We start from the raw sequence: 25,241 nt of genomic DNA, 5'->3' as shown, positions 1-25,241 counted from the left end.
ATTATTGTATATACAGTTTGGAGTGGAAATTAAGATCAAACAACATATATTTGATACATTCAAAATGGGATGACACTTTATAACCTACCAGCTATTAATTACTTGCAGCGTGGCGTTATTTGAAATATTATTTTATGCGATATAAGTGACCAACAACGTGCCTTAACAGAATATGTGAAATTCAAGGGAAAACGTACGCCTGTGTGTTCACCCATGTCGGTGTGCGTTAAGGCGAAAGAGGAGGGGGGAAGAGGACGGAGTACATCTGGGGGGTGGAAGGAGGAGGGGATTAGGCGCACGGTAGGGACGGAGTCGTTTTCCTAGCAGCCAGCGCACACGCCGCAAGAATACCCGGAGCGGATTGGGAAAGGAAAAGACGGGCCGCAAGAAAGAAAGGAAGGAGGAGGTCGCATAAGACCGAATGGTTTGTTTATGTCGGGATAGGTTTTTGTACGGAAGAAGAAAGGAATCCTATCAAGTAGCAGGATTGGAGTGGCGTTCATAGACAGAGAAATATCCACATCGAGTTAGCGGAATGTGCAATTAAGAAGAACCGATCTGGACTTATTTAAGACTGTCCTGTGGATTTAAAAAATGTGTTTGAAAGGATACTTCCAGTAACACGACGAATGATGGCAATTTGTGCATAATCGCACGCTGGTTTTATAGCGATGGTCTTTTTTTTCTTGTGCCCGGTAGTAAGTAATTAGCTGTGAGTGTATAGAAAGATTTACTGAAGGATAGAGAAATGTTCTCGCAAATGTGTTTTGCAGCTGCCTTTTCGAAGACAACGAAATAGTTTACGTTTTTACATAATCTGCAAAATAACTTCCTATAGGCTACTTTATATATAGTGAAATATGCAATACAGTAGGCTGTATTACCCGATGTAGTAAGTATATTATACGTTTTTACCCCCGCAAATTTATGAAGTTTTTTTTCGCCTGAATTCAATAAGGCCCATACTGATCATTAACATAACGTCGGCCTATGTTTGTATTTTAAATTCGATTCTGGTGTCACAATATTCTGATGCCTTGTTATCTTTTAGGGTCATGTATTTTTGCGTCGCTAGCCGGCCTGTCGCTGCACATTTTGTTTAATCACGCAAACACAGCCATAAGAAATCACGCACATTGCTGATCGATACATTGCAAGTTTTCCTGGAATTTATATTTTTCCGTTTCCACGACTTGGAATTACGGCTTTCGTGGTGTTAAATATTTTTCATTATTCCATTTTTGTCGAGTAAAGGGAAGGCTACTTGTACTGAGATTAGATAGCGTTCCGCACATTCAAAGCAGGACTTCCATACAAAGGGGCAAGGAGGCAACGGGAAAGGTAGAGAATATACATATCTGGAGGACACTATCGTTCAATGTTAATGTCGACCGACGTCGCATCAATTCTTTTACCTGTATCCCGGGGAATAATGGACCGGGAAAGGGATGTTGACAATGCAGCCGGAGGTCACGCAGACCCGGCCGGAGGATCAGCATCTGTAAGAGGTATGAAAAGAGGGGATCCGGAGCCTGACGGACAAACGACCGCAGTATCTCTGCCCGAACTGGCCGGGGCTGAATGCAAGCGACCAAGGATAGACGGGTCGGGGACTGTCGCTGAGATCGGACAGGTAAGAGGCTGCATTGTTACTGCGATTGTTCCAATACTTTATCATATATGGATCAGCACTGAGGACAAGGCCACAGGCAATGTGAAGCTATTCATGTGGTCCCCGGCTATTTTTACGAGAAAATATATTGAAAGATTAGGGTTTTCATGTGTTAAGGGCCTACAAAATGAGATGTTGCATAAAAGATGGTCAAAACGCGACCTCTCCCGATCCAAATTGACCCATTTAGACGCCTTAACGTGATATATCGCGCAATGGAAACCGATTAGTCAGTCACACTTTTTATAACCGGGTGTTGTCTGTGCACACAAATTTGACCCATAGTATAAACGCGTATAAATCTGGACCGTTACTATATTAGAATGATGTAATAACTGTGGAACCGATCCTAACGTTTTTGTTAAAGTTTACACTTCATATGCGGAGCTTTCGGTCGGTAACATTAATATGTCGATATAGCAGTATTCCTACATATAACTGTACCCAAAGCGAGACAAAGGTAATCTGATATGCCTGCCCCTGTATCTCAGAGTCCAAAACGAATCGTAACATTTTCTCAGTCGCTTTCTGTCGTGTAGGCATGTGTGTTGTATTTATACAGTCGCTGATAAGTCAGTGTAATAATTAATCGCTAGCCATTGAAGGCTGTAAATAAAACAAAGGCGAGAAGCGGATGGGTCCTTTCTTAGACAAAAATCCATCGCTTGGGCTCAGCAGTAAAGTCTAAATTATAAATAAGGGTCTCAGTGATGAATACCAGTGGCATTTAAAGTCATTTGGTCTGAATTTCATGTAGGTGAAAGGAGATAGAAAAGAGGTGGGGGAGATGGAGTGCGGGGGAGGGGTCTAGGTCAGAAACAAAGAACAGACGGGGTCCCACTCTGGGTACAAAAGAAGTGGGGGATTTTGGGATAACCTCGGAGTCAGAAACCTGAGCATCCCTGCTGCAGTCGCAGGACATGTTGTTGTAGCCCGAGTGATACGCACTGACCGTGCCGCTGGACTGGTGATCACAGGATTCCCCACTGATCGGCCGGACGGAGAGGTGGCCCATCTGTCCTTTTTTTCGGATGGGTGTCGGATTGCGGCTCAAACACACATGCCTGCCACATGGGTCTGCAGCCGGTGAAGTCACCGTGTGGAGGACGATGCAGATGGTGGGGGAACGGTGATGGCAAGGAAGTGTGTGTGTGTGTGTGTGTGTGTGTGGGGGGGGGGGGGTTAGGAAAGGTCACGGCTGCCGATTGAGAGGTTCGCCCAGTTCCCCCAGAAACACCCTCGAGGTTCGACGAGCAAGCTGGAGGCTGATTGGGCCTGATGCAGGCGGGGGTGGGAAGGGGGGCAGGTGAGGCCACATGGGCAGGAGAATGTCCGCAGCACTGTTCTTCCTGCTTCCTCCCCAGTACTCTCTCTGCATCCCCTGAAATGCCCCCCTCTCCTGCCCCTAAGGCCAGTTTCCCAATTGTTAATTGACTGCTAGTGAACAGATTCTCTTTTATCCAATGAAATGCTCTGCCCCTGCCCGCTCCATCTGCGCCCGTCACCCTGTACAGTATCGATGCACTTAGCTGCTCTGCGTGGTCCAGAGTGTACAGTGTTTACTTTACCACCCCTCCCCCCCCCTGGCCGCTCCCTCCCTCCCAGAGCCCATTTTCCCTATCGTTGGCGGTAAAGCGGCTTTGTGTTGGACTAACAAGATCAAAGCTCATTTAGGGGAGGGCATTAACCAGGCCGGTCTCTGGCGGGGGAGGGGGGACCGATCCTGGGTTCTGCTTCTCTGTCCGTGCCGAGATGGAGCCAGCGATGGCCGGACTTCACGGCACCGCTACAGCGCAGCCAATCCGCCACTGCCTTTCTTGGTCATGTTATTCTTGCTGACATGTCAAATTTGGAGTGTTTTTTTCCCCCTTTCATTCTTTGTAGTGTATCAGACACCCTGCTGCTTGCTCTGGTCCCCCTGTTTAATGAATGCTATTGAACTTTGAGCATAAATATTGCTATGGCACCCTTGACCCTGATGATAAGCAGTTGCAGGTGGAGTTGGGTGTATTCAGGGTGTTTTTGATACATTGTGAAATGCCTGGGATTCTAACCAAGTCTTCAATAGATTAGATCCAGACTCCAGCTACATCTGATAGGTGTGTGAGCAGACTGTGATTTCCCTTACTTTCTGGATGATGATGGTCCGGTCCCTTACTTTCTGGATGAGGATGGTCCGGTCCCTCACTTTCTGGATGAGGATGGTCCGGTCCCTTACTTTCTGGATGAGGATGGTCCGGTCCCTTACTTTCTGGATGAGGATGGTCCGGTCCCTCACTTTCTGGATGAGGATGGTCCGGTCCCTCACTTTCTGGATGAGGATGGTCCGGTCCCTTACTTTCTGGATGAGGATGGTCCGGTCCCTTACTTTCTGGATGAGGATGGTCCGGTCCCTTACTTCCTGGATGAGGATGGTCCGGTCCCTTACTTTCTGGATGAGGATGGTCCGGTACCTTACTTTCTGGATGAGGATGGTCCGGTCCCTTACTTTCTGGATGAGGATGGTCCGGTCCCTTACTTTCTGGATGAGGATGGTCCCTCGTTACTCTCTCACTCCTGGTTATATTTACTTACCTACATGCTTCCTCCATTTTTGTTCGCTCTCTGCCTGCCTGCACCCCAGCTGTACAATTGCACCCTCATACTCTTTTCAAACCATCCTCTCCCATGATGTATTTTTTTCTTTTGTTACACGTTTCATTTCCAAAAAATAGGGAAAATGAGGGACACTTTTTTATTTTTTTGCTTTCTTCTTTAAGTTTCCCTGTGAGTAACGGAGTGTCCAGGAGTGTGAGGGGATCCTGCTGCCCTGTGACTAAGCTGCTTTGGTGAATCTTTGCGATATTATATTCCAGGCCAGCGTCTCTCACCCCCGGGGGTGTTTAATCACAGCTAGGCAGATGATGGCGATAATCTCTGCAGGCAGAAACAAAGCTGATTTTCTGTATGGAGGTCTTACTGAGGGTGCGCCTTTGGTGGGGGTGTCGTGGGGTCTAACTTTGTATCATATGTCCTTTTTCGGTCCACCCCCCCCCCCAAAGGAGACACATCACATTCCTTCTGTATGACTCGCTCCTGCTGCCGCCTGGTCTGTTTCTGTTCGACATTAACTTTTGCCTCTGTTTTATTTCTTTTGCCACTAACCCACCCTGCTTGCTCTGCCCCGTTCCCCTTGCCTTTCCTCTTCTCGACTGCTGTTCTCTTCCCTTGCCTTACCTATCACCCACTCTCCATTTTCAGACAGATTGATTCCAGATGTTAGCAAATTCTCCCTTCCCCCTCAACCCTCTAGTCAGCCCCCCCCCCCCCCCCCCGCCTGGCTGCACCAACGGCAGCCATGTTGTTTTAGCTGCTATTTTATGTAACCAACATGGTGAGAGTGGTCTCACTCTTTTTAGCCTCTACTTCTTTATGACACCCCCCCCCCCCCCTTACGTATTTCACATATTCAATATGGATGTTCTTGTGCAGGAGTTAAGCAGAGGCTGCATGCGAGGTCTTGTGTTTTTGAAAGTCTGTAATGTAACCCAGAAGAAAAAACTGCCTGCCGTCTTCTCTGGTCACTTTGCTCACTCTCCCTTTAAGCTGCGCGCTGACGACTGTTCCCCAGGGGGACGATGCACAAGGGTGAAATTGGTTCCAGATGAAACAGGAAATGTGGAGGGGAGACAAAGAGATTGCTGTTTGTGCGGGACTGCCAGAGAGCTGTGGAAAGGGCTGGGTCACCACAAGAGTTTAAATCTGGCAGTTTTTTGGTTACAAAACACGTGGAGCGTGGAGTACTTTTTAGCTTCTAAAAATGACTTCAGTCGTGACGCATAATTTTCCTTCCTGAGGAATGAGTCCACTTCCCTGTGTGTCTCATTCTGCTCCTTCTGCTTCTGTCCATTACCTCCTTTTCTTTATATATTTAGTTGTTGTTTCGCTTCTTCCCTTCTTGTACCTGCCTTTTTCACTCATGATCCATTTATAAGTTATGTGACATTCCATTTACTGTGTCTGTGCGCCTCTCTCTCTCTCTGCCTCCTTCCTGCTGTCGCCATTGCATCCTTGAGTGTCCTCCTCTCTGATTGGCTGAGAGAAAAATGACATGGGGAATTGAAGTGATTTCCTGTGGGGGGTGGGGGGGGGGGTTGGGCCGTGAGCCGGTGTTTGGCTCCCTTTGTGAGCAGACTGGCTACTCCATGTGCTATAGAAGCCCCCGAGTGCCGGCACAGAAAACAACCGCGTGTGAATCTCCTTATTGGCATGCAGATCGCATGATAGCCGTCGCATGCAACACCCCTGATTCTCCCAGCCATTCGGAGAGTCCTTGGTCTCTTTGGGCAGTTTAACTTTCAGTAATTAGGTTTGTTTGTTGTAAAGGGGTCAACTGCGGTCTTAGAAAGATCATTGATTGTGTTGGGATGTGTCTCAAATAAGTCACGCACTGTCAGCGCGCCAGCAGTCCCGAGCAGTAACGGGGCGCGGAGAGAGAATAATCTAATTAAAAAATAATTACAGAACAGTTGGCAGAGATGTTCGGTTCTAGGTCAGCTATGGGGTGGCGCACGTGTGCGAGAGCCGGCGTTTCTTTGCCTGATGGGAAGGGCAAAAGGGAAAAAAAATGGTGCATCAGCTAGCTAAAGAGTTCACGCTTGGCTGAGGGATTCAGAGGAACAGCCCAGAGAAATGAGGGCTGACTGATCACTGCACAGATGCTGCCCCGCATTGCTGAGCTTGTTCCCTGTGTGTCTTCCTTGTATTAGCCTTGAAAGATTTTTTTTCTTCTGTCTTTCTCTACTCTTTACTTTTTCTTGTGAATCTAACATTTTGAAGGGCCGACTTCTAAGATGTATACCTGGAAACTGGCCCTATTATAACAAAAATAGCATTGGTGTAAAAAATAAAAATAAAATGCTTTCTTAACAAGGCCTTACCTTTCTCTATAGAACAATGACCCCTTGACTCCTGGTTTCCATGGATACCCACCTCACAGTCAGGTAGGTCAGAGCGCTTATCAGTGTGGTTCTGTTAGCTTTTATTAGCTTCACACTCATTCATTCTGTCTGTTCCAGTGTGGTTTCCCCCCCCCCCTCCGTCAGTGTTTCTGCCTCTGTGCATCAGTTTTGCAGTGACGTGGTCCTGCCACAGGAGTGCAGTGCTGAGTTTTAGGCCATTCTCACACCGGGGTGCACAGAGCCAGATGTGGATCTTTGTCTCATATGCACATTCTACCAGCAATTGTTTTTCTTAGAGAAGTAGCGCAGTTTCATAGACTGGCTGACAGAATAGCAGCGTAAGACAACCACTGAGAAAGTTTAAGTTCTTTACATTTTTAAAAATGAATCTTGGTACCGTATGACATGACGGTTACATAAGTGAATAATTTCATCAGGGAGTAATATCAGTATCAGTGGGATCAGTGAGTGTGGGTGTGTTCATGTTGCGGGGGTCTCTCTTGAGTTTAGCGAGACCGTGGCTCACTCACTAGACCCCCCCCACACACACACACACACACACACACACACAGACACACCTCCGCTATGGCCCTAAGGTTCTGGAGAACAATAGGCATCCTCACAACTCTGCGGGCCAGTCCTCATTTTCTCCATCGCACTCAAAGCAGAAGATTGTGGCACACATGACTCCTGTGTGTGTGTGTGTGTGTGTGTGTGTGTGTGTGTGTGTGCGTGTGTGCGCGTGCGTGTGCGCGTGCGTGTGTGTACTCACCACCCATAACTCGGTACATATGTCGGCCATGTCTCTTTGTCTCTATGAGCGTTCAGCCCGTGTTGTTAATCCCCTGATCATCCCCTATTCATACTTTCATCCCTGTAGCTTGCACCCTAATCCTGTCATCCCTTGCCTTTTACGATCCCTTCATCGCTTTATCTCCATTCCACTATCTGTCCATCTTCTCCACCTTTTTTTCCCCCTCCTCTAGTCTCATTTCTCCCTTTGAAGCTGCAGCTCTTAAAACTTTGTACTTTATTGTGGGGGGGGGGGATAAGAAATAAAAAAGGGAGAGGAGGCTTTGTATCTCACGGCAGCACGCAGTTTGAATGCGAGATCGAATGCAGATCCCGCTAGCTGTTGGATTTAGTTGTCAGGCTGCCGAATGTGAACCATAACCTGGGGCATGAAAATGGAGGTGGGAGGGGCCTGAATGCACCCGCTGATGATAGATAAATAAATAAATGATCAAAGCCCCGCAGTACAAGAGATCATGTTACGGGTGCAGAACTAAGCATCTCCTCCCCACGCCGGCGATGGCACTCGTACGTTCAGCCAGCTGTCAAGAGTGAGGGAGGGGTGCGAGGTGGGGGGGGGGGTGGGTGCAGGTAGGATAGGAAACAACTTGACAGGGAGGGAGAACGAGAGAGGACGGGTTATGAGGGAGAGGGGGGGGGAGGAATGTCTCGGGCTGTCAGGAAAGGAGCGAATCACACAAGGGGAGACGGAGCTGAAGGCTTGAGAGCGAGGGAGCGCCAGGAAGGGGGGAAGAGGAGTTTGTGGGAGTCCTGATAAGGAGGGGGGGGGGGCGTGGAAGGTGAATTAACCCGAGTGAATACGGGGAAGGACTTCTGGCGTTTTCCCCCCACCTGTACGATGATGGGAGTCTGACCCCACGCAAGACTGCCGGTGACTTAATCTCTAACTCATAACAAACACCGTCTTTATACATTGTTCACGTCGCAAGCTTCTCGCTGCGCGATGTCGGCCGCTTTACGTTGACCGTTACCCCCCTGGCCACCGCCCTCATAGCGAGATTGGACACCAATCTAGCGTCAATCCAGCTGCTACAAAATTTGTGGTGTCAGCGGTATGCGGCCGCGTCATGTGACTCATTTTTCCAGGGGACCCTTCAAAGCGCTTGTTTATTGGTCGGCTGGCTTTCGGCACTGTTAAAGCTAAGGGTCTTGGACTGAGGCTGTGGGACAGGTGGGTGTACAGGGTGGGTGTGGCCACAGATGCGGCGGCTCTCTCTGTCTCATTGGGGCTTCCATGCTTAGGATTTGACACCAAGTATCACTCTGAGTTTAGTAGCGGAGTTTAATATTTTTATCCAGAATGACACCCCTATATTTTCATGGAGCCACCAACAGGCTCAGGTAGCTGTTAGCCAAAGGCGCCAGGTGGTAGCGTGAGAGGTGGTTGGATGCTCCAACATATATGAATTTGTTTGTTTATTTAAGAACCTGCCACATCAGCTGTTCTCTGGCTTTAAGCAGAGTCCTCTTCACGTTTAACACCTTTTTTAAAAACATTTTTTTAACACTCTGGCTAGAGTTAACGACGGCTGACCCACGTTGATGCAGCCTCACAGCGGGGGGTGTGTGTGTGTGTGTGTGTGTGTGTGTGTGTGTGTGTGTGTGTGTGTGTGGGTGGGTGGTTGGGGGGGGGGATGTTGTCTACAGAGCGTGGTGCTGCCGTCTGCTGCAGGTATTCGCAGGGCTCCGCCCAAGCATTTGCCTCGGGGTGAGGAGAGGCCCTTACCTGCCCCGTAAGACGGCTCGCACAGAACGCTAAACGGTAACCGCCAGGTGCTCCGCTCTAACCCGCAGCGCTAAGTCCCTGTCCTCTCCCGAGGCCCCTTTACGCCGATCCGCCGCCGCTCGTTCCACGTCGGATGCGGCATGGCGGGCACTAGTGCTAGCTAAACATTATAACCTGTTCAGCTTTGCTTTTCCTTCCTCCTTCCCATAACCCTGCATTCTGTTCGAGTGGCTGCTTAGAGAAAAGAGACGTATCTTAGGTTTGCCTCTGTTTATTAGTCTTAAGGCACAGTATTTCTCATGGTCAGTTTATTTAGGGCTGTGGGCAGGACACTAAATTTTTAATGTGTGTATCTCAGGTAATGTGATGTGGTTGGCTTTGCAGGGTTGCTTAGGTATGAGTTTCAACTTGCACAAGCCTCCGGGACTAGTACTTTGCACTGACATTGGCAAGTAGCTGTATGTTTTGCTAAGAGCTCTGACTTGTGGTTGGGCTGTTATTTATTTAAAAATCTGTATTTTTTTCCCTTTTAAATCGAGTATAAAGTATAAACATTGAAATGTCTAAGAATATGTTTATACAGAAGTGCAAAAGGTTTTAAATAATCATGAAACTGAAACTTAAGAGGCGGTGGGGTTATGAAAGGACTCTCTTTATCTTAAGACGCATCGGCTTGCCTTTAAGAATAGCTATAGATTATATTGCTCGCCGTGCTCGGACCCATTTGGACCAATTACAGTTTTTCCATTGCTTGTGGGGATAGACGAGAGAAGACGATTGAGCAATATTATTGGTCTAAAATGGAGTGGGCGGGGCAAAGCGAAGAGAGGAAGAGGGCGGGGGGGGGCGGTAATGGTCGCTGATTGATAGTCGACGGTCACGTTTCTCAGTGGCGGCGACTTTGATTGGCACGGGGGGAGGAGTGAAGGTAAAAAATCCGCGTCTGGACTTCGTTGGGCGAGAGAGACTCCGGGAATTAAAGCGGAAGATAGGAGCGCGCCCGAGCGCTGGCAGCCTCGGGAAGAAAGTCACCGAGGAGGAAGGGATTTCATGGAGGAGGAACAAGGGAAAGGCGAGCGGAGCTGTAGCCGACCGCCAGACTGACATTACCGGCAACTTAGTCAGAATTAGGGTGCATCGTGTACGGACCGCGCGCTCCGCGCCTGCCAAAGGTTACAGCGTAAGCGCACATGCACCGTGTGCAGCGGGCGTGCTGGGAGTGAGCGAGCGATCCGGCCAAAAGGGAAAACGGCACTGCGAAGCCCATCTCCTTTCACATCCTGTTATATGGAAAGACACATGGTGTCTCAGGTAAATGACCATCCCGGAGCGGTGGGAATCGTGTCGTTAAGCTGGTGGCGATGCTTGCCGTGCCGGTGGATCCGCCGTGTTGCGCCTTTGCTTCGGTGCCGCTGTTAAGTTCATGCGAAAGGGGTGTGTGACATGTAGCGTCGCCGCTTTGATGCTGTGGTGGGTTTTATTCTGCGTTTGAATTTGGCCATATGGCTTGAGTTGGTGCAGGGCTGGCGCTGCAGCCTTTTAATGACTTAACTCCTGGGAGGATGTAACATCCTGATTGTTAAAGACAGGGCCAGTTGGACCTGGAAAAAATCCTAAAATCTATGGTGAAAAGTAGATCCCCCTCACTGTAGACCTTATATTATCCTCATTTGTGTTGCAACTGCACTTCATATGCTTACTGCTTTAAAAAAAAAAATGTACTAATCTTAAGCGTCTTATTTAGGTTGTTTTAATGCTTTGAAACATTTTAGAATTATTTGTCAATTATTACCTTTTTGATTGTTCAATCTGTTTTTATTATCCATATACTCTTGCTATAAGTGTAGTTCTAGACTTTGGCACAGCGTTAAGAGACGGCGTATATGCGTCCAGGAGAAGACTGGGAAGGCACAGCCGTCATATGTGGCAGCAGGGGGACGCTGATTCTTCTTCCCTGAACCTTGGCTGGCTTCCTGCCCCCATGTCCCTGCAGAGACGGCCTTATAGGGCAGCGCTGCTCTAGGGCTGCTGCATCAGGAATGCAGGAGTGATCAGTGCGTCTTCCCTGCCTCGTCTGTTACCCGCTGCTATCTCCCTCCCCCCCTCCCCTTTTGGTGTGTGACTGTGTGTATGAAAGGATCCACTAAAAGGCCATCTGGTCTGGGAGGACTTTACAGTAATGAGGCTCTTTCACTAGCCCCCCCCGCCGCCCCCGTGCCTCTAGCAGTGTTCAGAGGCTCTGAGTCAGTGGGCACTGTAGGTGCACCCTGCTCCTCACCGAGCGCGTGCTCAAGTATGACTCTGCACCCCGGAGAGGTGCATTGTGGTCCGTGCAGGCAGGCTGCCGCGATGCTGAATGCGAAGGTGGGGGTATAATCCAAGAGAGTGCGGCAGGAGCGGTTTTATTAATGCAGCAAATGGCAGCCCGAAAAGCGGAGAATATCACTGCTGCTTTTTGCCGTCTGTATGTAATTTAATGAAGCTTTGCTGGGAAAGAGCAATAAAAAGAGGCCATTAGAGACAGACGATGCATTTGTGTTTGGGCTGTGAGAAGGTCGCACTCAGCTTTGGGGCGCATAAAATGTTTACAGTTTTTTTTCCCTTGTAACTGATACTTGAATTCTATTATGCTGTGAGGTTTTGATCTGTTGAGTAGATAGCCCTACCAGTCCACGGTTCCAAGATGACCCCGTGATTGGTGTGTTTGCAATGTGGGATGTTCCCCTTAACGGGGCGGCGAATCCCTGGTCTTTGGCGACGTCTGCTGTATAGGGGGCGGGGCTCCGCATGCTGACATCACGGCAGAAACACTTATAGTCTTGTTGCACGACTGAACGGTTGCCGTCGGCCACTCCTGCGAACCTGTGGAGCCTCACTCCAACTCTCGGTCATGTGACCGGCTAAAAGTCAAAATGATTTAACAGCAGATGGTGGCGATTGAGCGGGGGATGTGCTCCCGTCCCTGTAACGAATGTGTCTTTGCTCTCTGCGCCATATGTATGGCTGTCAATGGCGTGCTTTTATTATTTGATTGGATGTGGTTGATGATGATGTCAGTCGCCCTCGTCGCTATTGGCTGGAGCTCCTCCCCCCATCGAGACTCCTTTCGAGCGTGTGCCGGCCGTGGAGCGAGCGACACACGTGTTGGATTTCCGGGCCCTTAATAATGGATACGGCCAAGGTGAATATTACATGCGGGACATGTTGTGCCCCCCCCCCCCCCCCCCCTTGCCGGCACCGGGACGCCGAAGAGGGAGAGTGAAATCGGAGTAGGTTCTCCCCTCTGCGGGTTGCCAGGGTGGGGAAGCAGGCTATGAATTTGTGGGCTGATTTGGTCTCCAGTGCTGTCAATGCATATCTGTCCCATCGTTTACGTTAATACGATCGATTTTATTTATGACCTAAATTACATTGCGGCTAAATTGCACCTTTTCTCTCTCCCACCCCACCCCACCTCACCCATTTGCAGGGTTCTCAAGAATTGGCGGGGGGTCAGGAGGGATTGCTGCCTCCACCCTTTTCCGCATTCCCACCCCCATCTCAGAATGGCCTGGGGGCTGAATACGGAAGCGGCCTGTTTGGATCGACGGGGCAGGCCCCCTCAGAGGCCGGGGCAAATGGCTCAGCAGCTGCCCCTAATACGCTCAGCGCCCCAGTGAGTCTCGTCGTCTTTCACGGTCTCTTTACGGCTTCTGCGTCGGCTTCATGCTGACCATCGCGTCGTCTTCCCATAGCAGGCAGATGGAGCAGCACCTGCTGAGGGAGTGGGTCACTGCTCGGGTGGCAGCAGTGGCGCGTTGGGGGCCGATGCTTTGGAGGGCAAATGCACCCCCAAACGACTGCACGTCTCCAACATCCCCTTCCGCTTCAGAGACCCGGACCTCAGGCAAATGTTTGGGGTAAGCATCCGGAATATTCTGCATTGTTCAGGCCCTTAGGATGTAGATGTTTGTAGATGGGCCTGTATGACCCCGGGTTCGACCCATGCCATACTCTCTCAGAAATGGACGCAGCAACAAAGAGTCGGTTTTGAGGTTTTGTTAAATGAAAATGAAAGAAAGAAAAGCAGAAAAACATAGAGGTGTGTTGACTTTATGCAACAACACTGCCACCCAGTGTGGATAAAGAGCAACGTGAGGTCACTGCACAGAAATGGAAAAATGTTTTTTTTTCTTTCAAGCTGGACTCCACAGTGAAGAAAAGCATTTGAGTTTACCAAAAATATGTAATGAGGTACAAAACTATGCTAGAACTCCTTTGCTTACCTTCATATGTTATCAATCTCACTGCCAAAACGTCCTCTTTCGATTTTAAGCCCAAATGTTACCAGAAGCAAATTAACTCCTTGTTTTACCTCATACGTAATTTCATTGGTTCTCTGTGTACCTGGATATGGTCTATATTGACTGTTCTCTTAGTTTGTTTTCAAACTTCCTTTGCCTTGTTGTCATGCCTCACGTCTGTTTTTCAGCAATTTGGGAAGATTCTTGATGTCGAGATCATCTTCAATGAAAGGGGGTCAAAGGTGAGTATGTATGTGTTTTGGGGGGGGGGGGGTTGGATGCGATCCTGACACTGATCTGAGGATGTAAACGTCAGTTTAGCACATGAATCCTGTTAATCCTGATTAACAGATTGGGCAGTAAGAGTGATGAGCCTGGCTAGTCGGATCACTCTGTTGAACCACTTGTACCTTGATTACTACACAGTTCAATTGTTTGCGGTTGTCATAGTACACGTCAGCACAACGAGATATCGACTCCCTGAGCGTGCAAACTAAAGACTTGTAAACATTATATGCGAAATGCTCAAAAAATGTGTGATATGTACAGGACAATAGTACAAGTGTGAGTGCTGTGTATGCGCTAACGCGGTGTGAGTGCTGTGTATGCGCTAACGCGGTGTGAGTGCTGTGTATGCGCTAACGCGGTGTGAGTGCTGTGTATGCGCTAACGCGGTGTGAGTGAATTACCAAACAAAACCAAGATGGCGGCTGTGCCATTGTTTTGCTTAAGATATTAATTTGGCACTTAAAATTTGTGGCCCCTCTTCGACAGTACGCTACTCTTCCTGATCTTTCCGTCTTACCTCGTCTCATTGCCTCTTCACCTCCATGCTGGGAGGGAGCAAAAATAGGGGTCTAGGGGAACCCAAGGGCTGGGTTGGGAAACACTGATGTACAGGATTTACGCTGCGGGGTTAGGGCTATTCATCAATCAACTGCATGTCCTGTATCGATCATTTTCCTGTTACCCTGCCCTCCTCCCACCTTCTGCTCCTCCCCTAAACTGCCAACTCTCCTCCCCCTTTTGGCCTCCCATCCTCACCCCCACCCCCCACCTGCGGTGCCCCAGGGTTTTGGCTTCGTGACGTTCGAGAGCAGCGGCGATGCGGAAAAGGCGAGGGAGAGGCTTCACGGTACTCTTGTCGAGGGACGCAAGATCGAGGTAATTCGATGGCTTGTTTTTGTTAGCTTACCTTCCTTGCACTGTTTTTGTTTTTTGAATCCTCATCATGTTATAATGATGATATTTTTTAAGTAAATAATTAACTTCTGTTATTGCTGGTTGCTGGTCAGGGTTTTCAGTGTTTGTTTTGGGTTTGGCCATGCTAATATGATGTGCAGTAGTGTTTCCCAACCTGGTGTGCGGGGATCCCCAGGCAGCCCATGTACCGGGAACTGGGAGGGAGCAAAAATGTGGAGCGTCTGTCAGGGAGCTGGGAGGGAGCAAAAATGTGGACCGGCTGGAGGTTCCTGAAGACCGGGTTGGGAAACAGTGATGTACACGATCTACACTGGGATGGGGTGTGATCCATCGATCAACTGCATGAGCTGTATCAATCATTTTCCTGTCAAAATTTGCATTACTGTTCCTACTTTTTTTTTTGGTTGGCATTGGCTTTGAATGCAAAGCATGATGGGAAGAAGAGGTGAGTTCAGTATGGTGGATTGCATACAGTGTACGGATTAAAAAATAGATTCAAAATTTGATGACCGCGCTCATGGTCATGAGCGCAACACTCACGATGCACCATACTGAGTTTATCTCTGAGATCACCGGTCACATGCAATGCTGCAGTGCAGGGGCCTCTGGCGCCCCCCCCCTGCTACAGCGGTGCATGCCTCGCCACGTTAGCTCATCGCGGCTCCCTTCTGCTCGCTCGCTGCTCTGCATGGGTACATTTTCCATGGATACGTCCTCTGCGTCCATGATGGCACACGACAGCAGACTTGCATGGATGGACCTCTCCTGTTCGCTGATATAATTGCCTTCATTTTCATTTTTTCTCCCCCCCCCCTCCCACCCAAAGACCTAAACGACACCCACGGTCGATCAATGACATTGACCGCCCAACACGGTGAAATAAACTCGATCTGTTCAGGGTATGATTAGGTCTTCCTGGCAATTTATGATGGTTCTACTTTTTTTGTTTTCATTTAATTCTGTTCTGTTATTTTTTTTGCATGGTTTAACAACTTTGGCCGCCTAATTTTGGGAGCCAGCTCCCGCTTGCAGGTGCTACGTCTCGTCAGAGCTGCATGTTTTTTTGTTTTTTTTTATCACTGCATGAGTTATCAGAGCTGCTGTGGGTATATTTGTGTGTTATCGTCGCCTTCGGTGAGTGACTCCTTCCTGCCGTGGAATGTGAGGGTAGAGGTGTAGCACGCTGCTTTGGCTGCAGTGGGAGGGGGCTTGTTGGGTTTTTCCCCCCCACCTCAGTGCCATATGGTTGTTTTGGCCTTTTTTTTTTTTAAATATGTTAACATTTTTGTGAATTGTACCTGTAAGTCCAGCTGTTTCAAAGCAAAAGCACCATAGGTTACAGAGAATTTAAGTGTAACCATGCCTTTGAGCTTTCTTTATATAGTTAAGCCTTTTTGTTTTACATAACTTTTTTTTTAATGGAAAATTTCCCTCTGCCCACTGAATGTTCACCAGTATGTACAATGTGCACTTCTTATTTAGAATGAAGAAATTGTTTCTTTAAAAAAATTGCCAGTTATTTGGAATGGAGGGGTGACTTATTAGGACCTCGATCGGTGCCCTGGTGCATACCTCCTTAATGTGCATGGGTCGATATGCAAAATGCCTTCAGATGTTTTGCTCTCCTGGTGGTGGGGTTGTGTAAATGCATGGAGTATCTTTCATTACCGGAATGTGCATGAATTAATTCCTTGCACCTGGAGTGGTGACAGTGTTCTGGGCTGTCCTTACTTTATTTCTCTCTTTCCCTTTAAGTTTAGATATTTATTTGCATGTTGTCATCTGATAATGTGTCTTTGGACTGTTGAATGTAAAGTGCTCTGATGATTAGTGACAATGCCGCTGTTGTTGTTGTACGATGATGATGATGACGATTACGCTGAATATAATGGTGGTGGAGGTAATTGAGATATTGCATGAACTCTTTTGGATGCTGTTGTGATGAACACATTGAAAAATGTCCTTTGGGGATTGTGATCTGTAAAAGGTTTTTCAGTAAATGGGAGATCAGTGTGTTGCTCACTCTGATTGTGTCCTCTAATCACATTCATTCTAATCATGCATGGATTCAACTAAGTAAAGCAATTTTCGTTTGTTAGCCCTTAACAAGGTCTGGTCTTTCAAAGCTGGTCTCTTTAGACTGATAAACTCTGTGCTCTGAAGAAACCAATTCATTTTTAAAGAAAGGGGTGTCGTGCTGAATGCGTGTGTGTGTGTGTGTGTGTGTGTGTGTCTGTCTAGAGAGTTTCTCCAAAGTGCAGAGCTTGGATCAGGCAGCGGTGATGCATGTGTCTCTCTGGAGAACTGCATGTGGAATCATGAATATAATTGCCTTGTGATTTAAAAAAAAAAATTCTTATCATTTTTATCATAGGGTGTGTTTGCATGGTGCATCTTGTTCTGCATGGCTAATCGCTGCAAAATGTCACATGGACGGGACAGTCAAAGCCCTCATTCTGAATGAATGCCACCAACTTTCATTCATCTCTATTTAAACGTCATTCTGCCTGAGCCAATCTGCTGCTATCAGAGGAGTCGGCTTAGTATCTGCCTTTTGAGATCATTTCCTGGTGAACTGCAGTCAGTGAATGTGCTATTCGTCCCCTTGCGGTGGTAAACGCCGGCAGTGGCGATTAAACCAGTCCACGCGGCTGCTTCAGAGGGCTGTGGTTGTCTCATTCGCCAAATTGCTCCTTTGGTCAGCACTGTAACAAGTGAGGCTTTTGCTTGGATGCAAGTCTTCAGTTTGGATTGATTATTTATTTTTGCATGATTGATTTTGTTTTTTTTTTTCTTTATTGGGAGGGAATGTTCCTGATCGGATGCGTGTGTGTGTGTGTGCGCGCGTGTGTGTGTGCGTGTGTGTGAAGGGAGAGCTATTTTCTACTCCTCCCTCACACACATTTCATGGGCAACTAACAGTCTTCATTTCTTTCTTCTCTCTTGCGTGCTCTCTCTCTTTCGCTCTCTCTCTTTCTGACTGTCCATGCCAGTCTGTTTTTTTTCTGTGATTTTCTTACTGTTTCGTCCTGTTCCCCAGACATGATCCCCATTCCTTTCCTTTTGTCTGTACCCACATCTATCCCCCCCACCCCGAATCTAAAAATGACCTTCTGCATGTGAGCTCTCCTGTCGGCTTATTCTTCTCTCCCCCTCCTCTGTGTCTCTCTTCCCCCACCCCTCGCCTCTCTCTCTCCTTTCCAGTTATGTTCCACATTGTTATTTATAGTGTCACCATTGTGATTGAAACGAACATTATTTTCTTTCCTTCACCCCCTCCCCCCTTGCCCTCTAATAAACTGTGCTTGGTTATGATTTGCAAAACTGAGCTACAGTTCTAGTATATCTATATCTATATATCTATAATTCTCTGTCTATTGACTCTGTCGGACTGGAACTAATGACCAGTTCCAGTGCGTAACACCTACTTTGAATAGCCGCTCTGGTCCTGGTTCGGAGCTAACCTCCTTTACCCTGCATTCGCCAAGCAGTCGACTCCTACCATCAAGGCATGGCTGTGATCTTAGGACCAAAAAGCACAGTTTCAAACGATGAAATAGCAACGTATCTATGCAATGTGTACAGCTCCTTAAAGCCCCGAGCAGTTTCACATACTGTGAGCTGTAACATTCATTGCAGACCACCTCTCGCTTTTGGTCTAATTCTGCGTTTCTGTAATATGTCCACCTACTTGCTTACAACTGTGCTTAAATTCTCCCGCAAGTTTATTGCGAACTGGATGCTGGTGGCCGACACATCAGATTTGCATTTTATTATGCTTGCTTATTATAAAAGAAGCAGATCTTTACCAATGGAAGCACGCTGACTTCGTTATCCCTTGTCAACCTCATTTTTGTGTATGTAGAATGAGGATGGGCTGTCATTTTTAAATAAGTAGTCCAGATTAGTACCTATTTCATTTTCGAACGGGGTATGTCTGCCTCTCTGGCCACATGTCAGAGCAGCGTTCTGCCCGAGCTTGCCGTGATGATGAAGTATTTATCTCTCTGCAGGGTCTTATCCTTTTCGCAGTATTGATTTGTAGGCCTGTGATCTGTGCCCATGGCTATGTGTAAGGGAGTGAGTGATGACAGACAGGGAGCATACTTAGACCTCCCGTTGTCTGTTATTCACTCTGTATGGCTGTTTGGTTGCAGGGACTGAAATCCACAGAGCCCTGCTTGCTGTCTAATCAATTTTGAAAACATTTCTTTGTTGTCTTTAACATTTAAGCACAATTTAATTTGTTTTTTTATATATCTTTTGGGGGTGGGTTAGGCTTAGGGTGGTAATTTTTTTGTTTGTTGGGTTGTTTGTTGGTTTATTTATTTGTTATTTTTTTTCTGTTTCCCTGATTACTTCTATGTGTGTTGTTGTCAGTCTCCACGGTAACCACTCGCGTGTCCTCACGCTGTTTCCTCGGCAACGGTAAGTTGTGTATGTATGACATCATCGCTGACTGACCCTTCCCACCCTAAAACCAAACAAATTTTGCGTAGACAAATGTTGCTTCTTAACAAGGTGGTAACAATCTCCTCTTTCTTACCTCTGAATCAAATTTTATTCTCTAAATGATTAAAAAAAAACAAAAACATGGTAATGAATTCCCCTTCTTCCATAATAATGCATTTTGAGGTCACGCTAAGACTACTGTGCTACAGTAGCGCTGTTTGCTCCTTCCTGCTGAGGCGGAGTGGTCAGCATGTTGTCTCGTGCATTTCACACCTTTCTAATTCATGTTGTCTAGTACCCTGTCTTGGAATGGACCCTAGACTAGTACCATTTCCATGGATGCTGGCTGCAGTGTAGTGTCTTGCGATGTAATGTACTCTAGTGGGTGAAGATGTGGATAGTGAAACTTGTATGCTGACTCTCAATGTACAACTTGCATTGAGCTCTGATTACTATCAGAGAGAGTTTCTTTTTTTTTCTTTTTTTTTATTTTAAGTTTCGCTACATAATTGATAAGCCATACTGGTATAAACTGCACTCTATTTAGTGGTGTCCGTTTTGCTCTTAGTGTCTCGTGTCCTTTCTCTGTACGCGGCTGGTGGGCGTTGCTCTCCAACGCTGAATCTGACTGCATCCACTTTTAAGCAGCGTTAAGCATGGATAGACAGCATACAGACATGCGTGCACACACAGGCACACACGTGTGCAGCAGCACGGAGCTGGCAGGACATGAGCTGTACCTGAATGTGCTCCCCCCTCTCCCCCCCCCCCCCCCAACCATCATTAACACTACCTGGGAATGCTCGACTGCGATCATCTTCCTCTCTGCAATGACATGGCTGGCAAAATTCATTTGATCCATTCTTCCTGTTTGTGTAATTTTATTGTAATCACAGTGGTTAGGAATGAATTACCAATTATGTTTCTCTTCTGTTGTCATTAAGATTTATTGAGTAGATGAGGGGGGCAGTTAGATGCCAATTTGCATCCTTTTGGGGGAATTTCTGGTGCAACACACATAGATGTAAATACTGTGATCTAATGAGTAGAATCTTGTCAAAAGCGACGTCCTCTATGCTCTGTGTCCCTTGTCTGAACTGAGGCGTGTAGCAAGAGCCTGGCGCTGTTTGGTTTTAGAGTGTTTGGGAATAAGCTGTGAGTACAATGAAAATGGGCTGGTTTAACACTGGGGAGTCACTGTAGGTTGCCTCCCTTTCTCCCTCCCTCACTCTAACCTTTTTGTTAAACCCCCCCCCCCCCCCCGTTTGTTTTTTGGATGGTGTGTAATTTTGTGTTTTGGTTGTAGTTTGTGACATTCGGTATTGATGCCTGGCGGTGTTTCTGGTTTCTTTTGATTATTATTTTTTTTGTTTCAAGTATGACTCTGTTCTCCTGTCCTTCCCCTCTTTGGAAGCTCTGACTCTCCCCCCCCACATGTCTTAGTGGTATTTGTAGCAGAATGGTCACTGAATATGATTGCTCTTAATTTTTATTTTATTTTTTTTGAATGATGCACCCCCTCAGAGATGGTTTGATTTTGGTGTTGCTTATGTAGATAAAGTGTCTCTCTCTCTCTCTCCCATCATTTCTGTGTACCCCAATTTTTGAGTGTGGACTGGCATCTTTCTCACCTGCATCCCTCCTCTTAACCCCCCTTCCCTGTCTGTTCTCTCTTGCCGTCTCTCTGTATGTGTATTTGATATGAGAGTGCTGCGATTGTTTTGATTGGTCTATACGCTGCATCCGATGCTTGCTGATTGGCTGGATTTTTAAACTTTTTTTTTTTTAAAACTTGGTCATGTGATGCGCCCATTTTTGGCTGTGTGTAATTTTTATTTACCAAATTTTTGCACCCCTCTCTCACCCTGCTGCTGTGTACACGCGTTTTTGAAGTAATTTCAGAATGTTTGATTTTGCTGTTTTTATTGATTACTTGTGTAAAATTTTTGTGAGTCGTGGTTGAGCATAATGGACTGAAAAGGGGTTTTTTTTGTTATTCGTTTTAACCCATGCTGAAATGTCTTCTGAATTATCTAGCTTTTTTGTCATTTCTCTCCCTCTTATCTAATTTGCATGCCTGTTTGTGCCAAGATTTACTCTAGCACATACTTTTAAAAGTCCTTGTTCCTAACACAAAGATATTTGTATGACTGATACATTAGGGAAGCTGCATGTACTGCAAATCAGGGAAAAAATGAATCTCAATCGGCACCTCCATGCACACTGGAGAACTCCATCATTTTCAGTGCCAGCAAATCGATATTTTATGCGAGTTACCAAGCATCAGTTGAGTCCACCTCCCTTTTGAACGGGCGTTATCCCCGTGTGACCTGATGAACGTGTTTATGCCACAAACATAAGCTTCTGGAAGAGATCGGCCTGCTCCAGGGTTTTGGCCTCATGAGATTAGCGGACGAGCTGCTGACAGACCTGAAACGTAACCCTGAACTGTCGTACTAATTGAGTCATACGTAGTAAACTGTACATTTCAGCTTATTTAGCAGTTACTCAGCAATTCTGTTAGGAATTAATAACGTTCTCGTCTGTGTTTACAAAAATATAAAAATTAATGAGATTATTTGAGAGAATCTGTGTAAATTCAGCAGTCTGACAGACCTGCTAGGTGCCAGGATTAGACAAAGGACAGCAGCTGTGACGAACATAGTTTACTCGTTTAGTTACTATGGTAACATAAGTAACACGTTTTCATTTCAATGTTCAGTGGATAAGAAAATGACAAAATACAATATGAAAATGCTCATAGTAAGAACCGGAATATCCTTATGATTAATAGCCGCTCTTTGTGGGTGGTTCTGGCCAGCGGGGTCGCCGTCTTCTCCCCATAAGGACGTGAACTTTCCAGTTGAGTGGAGGTTACCGTGATGGCGGCCCTTCGGGCTCCCTGGGGTGGGATCCGTCTGCTCAGCTGTGGCAGCGCTGTCCTGTAACGGCCGCCTGTCACGTTTCGGGCGTGTCGGAGCCCACATGCAGATCCAGAGAATCGCCCTTTTTTTTCCCGTAGCAGTTTATCAAAGGTACAACAGCAGTGACCCTGTGTCTCAGTCATAGGCTCATAGACATGAATTTCTATATAAATATTTTAAAAGGCTTTCAGACACTGCACCCTGTGCCCCCCCACCCCCCCGGCAGTTATTGGACTGCAGATTGTAGCTTTCTGTCTGTTCCCCAGCCTCCTCTCCTGCTGCATGCCCCCCCTCCCCCCCCACTCCCTGTAAAAGCTGGTCATCTTCACCTATTACTGCTTGGCACATGAGAACACACACACACACACCCAAAGTCATGTCACATTACTTGCACACCACTTCATACCAGCTAATTGCCCCCCCCCCCCAACACAGAGCAGTGGGAGAGTAAGCAGCAAACAGCCGTGCTCAGTGTAGTCTGCAGGGTTGGGGGGGGGGGGGTTGTGTAGACAGACAAACAGACGGGACTCTGTTTCTCTGTCTGCCTGTGCATTTTTGCACATGGACCCACACACTCAGTCCAGTTATTTTAGGCAGAGTTACTCAGAGCCATAGACGTCGACTGCATGAGTCTTTAATAATAATAATGATGATATGATAACAGCGTTCTTAGGCTTTGTTTTCTTGTGTTTCTGTGACTGGTTTCAGCTTCTCTGGTGGCCAGAGGTTGCATGTGCTGTGTCCGTCTCTGTGTCCGTCTCTGTGTCCGTCTCTGTGTCCGTCTCTGTGTCCGTCTGTCCGCCTCCTGCGGGGGGCGCCGACACCCTGTTCGGTGTCTCTTTTTCATCCCCTCCCCCCGCCCCGCCTCGTCTCTCCCAGGTGAACAACGCCACAGCCAGGGTGATGACCAACAAGAAGATGGTCAGCCCGTACCCTAACGGAGAGGCGCTCACCTCCTTGCCTTATGGTACGGAGCTATTCGACACGTTTTTCCGGAATGTTCTTTACATGCCGCCGCTCTTCTTTTCTGACGCCTTTTTTTTCTTTCTTTCGTCTGTTGGTCCAGCCGCAGGATGGAAGTTGAGCCCCATGGTGGGTGCTGTTTATGGGCCAGAGCTCTACGCAGGTGAGGCTTTGCTGTGACGCCCTCTATAGGCCGCATTCCGCACTGCACCCACCTGACCGCAGTTCCCCCATCCTCTCGTCCATCAGTTCCTGGCTTCCCTTACCCTGCAGCAGCAGCGGCGGCGGCGTCTACGGCGGCAGCGGCCTTCCGGGGGGCACACCTGCGAGGGCGGGGCCGTCCCGTCTACAGCGCCGTGCGGGCCGCCGTCCCCCAGCCTGCCATACCGACCTACCCCGGGTAAAGCCACGTCCCCACGCCGTTTTACACGTGTGTGTGTGTGTGTGTGTGTGTGTTACTGTTTTCTGCAACCGCAGGCTGTCAGTTTGCATGGTCTCTGTAGATCATGCATGTGCTGTGTAGTTTTCCCGGGGGGGTCTGAGGTCATGGTATCTGCACCTTCTGCTAGGAGTGCCGCCCCCAGGGTACAGGGGGGCTAGGGTTGGGTTTGAACCAATGAAATAGAAGTTGGAAGTATTTACGCTGCCTGCTGCATGTATGTGAAATAAACACCCCCCCCTTCTCTGTCCTTCGCTCTCCTCCATCTTAGTGTGGTGTATCAAGATGGGTTTTATGGCGCTGCAGACATATACGTAAGTAACCCTCCTCTGCTGGCTTTCTCTCTCTCTCTCTCTCTCTCTCTCTCTCTCTCCCTCCCTCTCCCCCATCCCTTCCTACACCCTCGCTGCCTGTGATTCGGAGAGCGGCTCCTGCAGGGGTGTGGCTAAGCGCAGCACGTAGCCCCGTCTGCTTGCGAATGCCGTCGAGCACGGGATGCCCGGGAGAGCGGATTCTCAGTGAAATGCCGCTTTGAGAGAGAGAGACGAGTTCTGCGCATGAACACTGTCTCTGTGATTAATCGACAGTAGCTTTCTGTTGTTGTGAATGTTGTTTCTGACAAGGACAGGCGTTGGGAGGGTTGGTACCTGGGCAACTCGGCAAGGCTGGTTCAGTCAGGATGCCTATCTGTGTGCGTGTGTGTGTGTGTGCGCGTGTGTGTGTGTGTTCAGGTTTATGATGCCTATTTCTGTTCCTTCTGTAGAATAGTGTTTCAGGACTCCAGGTAGGGTGGAAGGTTCTCCCGCCCCCCCCCCCCCGTTGTTGTTAGGGCAATTTTCGATACTAACTGATACTTAATTACTGCAGCATTTTCTGTTTGTTACTAACTCATTAAGATCTTTGTGTTCAGCTGAGGAACGGGAAGCTGGGGTGCTGAGGCAGGTCCGGCTGAACCGACGCCGGGCCGTAAACAGCCCTGGCGCCAGACTGGCGGATCAGATCCGCTGGGTGACTGACAGTGACAGAGACACAAACGAGTGAAAGGCCTGGTTTCGAGTGTAAAAGCTGTTAGTGGCAACAGGCTAGAGGTGGGCGATAAATCGATTTTATTGATTAATTCGAATTAACAGTTCAGGACGATGTGTTTTCATGAATATCTTATACTTATTTTACACGCGAGCGCCAAAAGTGGAACTAATGCGACGCACCGTTCTTCACGGGTACATTAGTGCGGCGCACCCAAACACTGTAGCAGATTCACAAACAACATGGCAGTGGTTCGTTTTTGCGCCGTCGGACACAGACCGAACAAGTCCTCGTTGCAAAGTCTGTTTAAAAACTGTTGCAACCAAAGGAAGCAGCACGACAAATTTATTCCAGCACCTAAAGCAGAGGCACACAGCGGAGTGGGAGAAGTGCAGCTCCCAGCGAAATGAAAATAGCCGCAGCACCAGCACGACATCGAAAGTTAAGCAAGCAGCTGTCCCTGACACGTTTTCAAACTGTGTGCCGTATGATAAGAATGGGGCACGGTGGGAGGCGATAACAAACGCTGCCGCGATGTATACTGTAAAAGACATGGTGCCCATACATACTGTGGAAAAGCCGGGATTCATTAACATGCTAACACTTTTTACAAGTTTCTAAAAGTGTTTACAATGGCGTGGTCTGCCATCTCACAAGCATCTTTTTTGGCTTGTCAGATTGCACTTTATTTTGTTTTGTTTTTTTACTTTAGAGTTAAAGTTAAAACTTGTTTTGAACCATTTATTTGTCATCTGAAATTAGATTTTGAGTAGGGGAGGGGAAAATCGATTAGAATCGAA

At 47.6% G+C, this 25,241-nt stretch overlaps 1 protein-coding gene across 1 annotated transcript in view; it reads left to right on the top strand.

Moving 5' to 3' along the window:
* Positions 1 to 280: 280 nt before the first annotated feature.
* Positions 281 to 25,241, top strand: part of LOC111853249 (RNA binding protein fox-1 homolog 2-like) — a 30,310-nt gene continuing 5,349 nt past the window's right edge. Inside the window, exons 1-10 of the mRNA XM_023829959.2 lie at positions 281 to 1,633; positions 6,604 to 6,654; positions 12,621 to 12,806; positions 12,886 to 13,050; positions 13,623 to 13,676; positions 14,506 to 14,598; positions 22,893 to 22,980; positions 23,080 to 23,139; positions 23,226 to 23,376; positions 23,687 to 23,729. Coding sequence (XP_023685727.2) covers positions 1,379 to 1,633; positions 6,604 to 6,654; positions 12,621 to 12,806; positions 12,886 to 13,050; positions 13,623 to 13,676; positions 14,506 to 14,598; positions 22,893 to 22,980; positions 23,080 to 23,139; positions 23,226 to 23,376; positions 23,687 to 23,729 — 1,146 coding nt within the window. The 5' untranslated portion in view covers positions 281 to 1,378. The remainder of the gene's footprint in view (positions 1,634 to 6,603; positions 6,655 to 12,620; positions 12,807 to 12,885; positions 13,051 to 13,622; positions 13,677 to 14,505; positions 14,599 to 22,892; positions 22,981 to 23,079; positions 23,140 to 23,225; positions 23,377 to 23,686; positions 23,730 to 25,241) is intronic.

Source organism: Paramormyrops kingsleyae, chromosome 22, assembly GCF_048594095.1.
Source record: "Paramormyrops kingsleyae isolate MSU_618 chromosome 22, PKINGS_0.4, whole genome shotgun sequence".
Classification (NCBI taxonomy): domain Eukaryota; kingdom Metazoa; phylum Chordata; class Actinopteri; order Osteoglossiformes; family Mormyridae; genus Paramormyrops; species Paramormyrops kingsleyae.
Note: the sequence above shows the minus strand (reverse complement) of the source record. Positions and strands in the feature narration are given on the sequence as shown.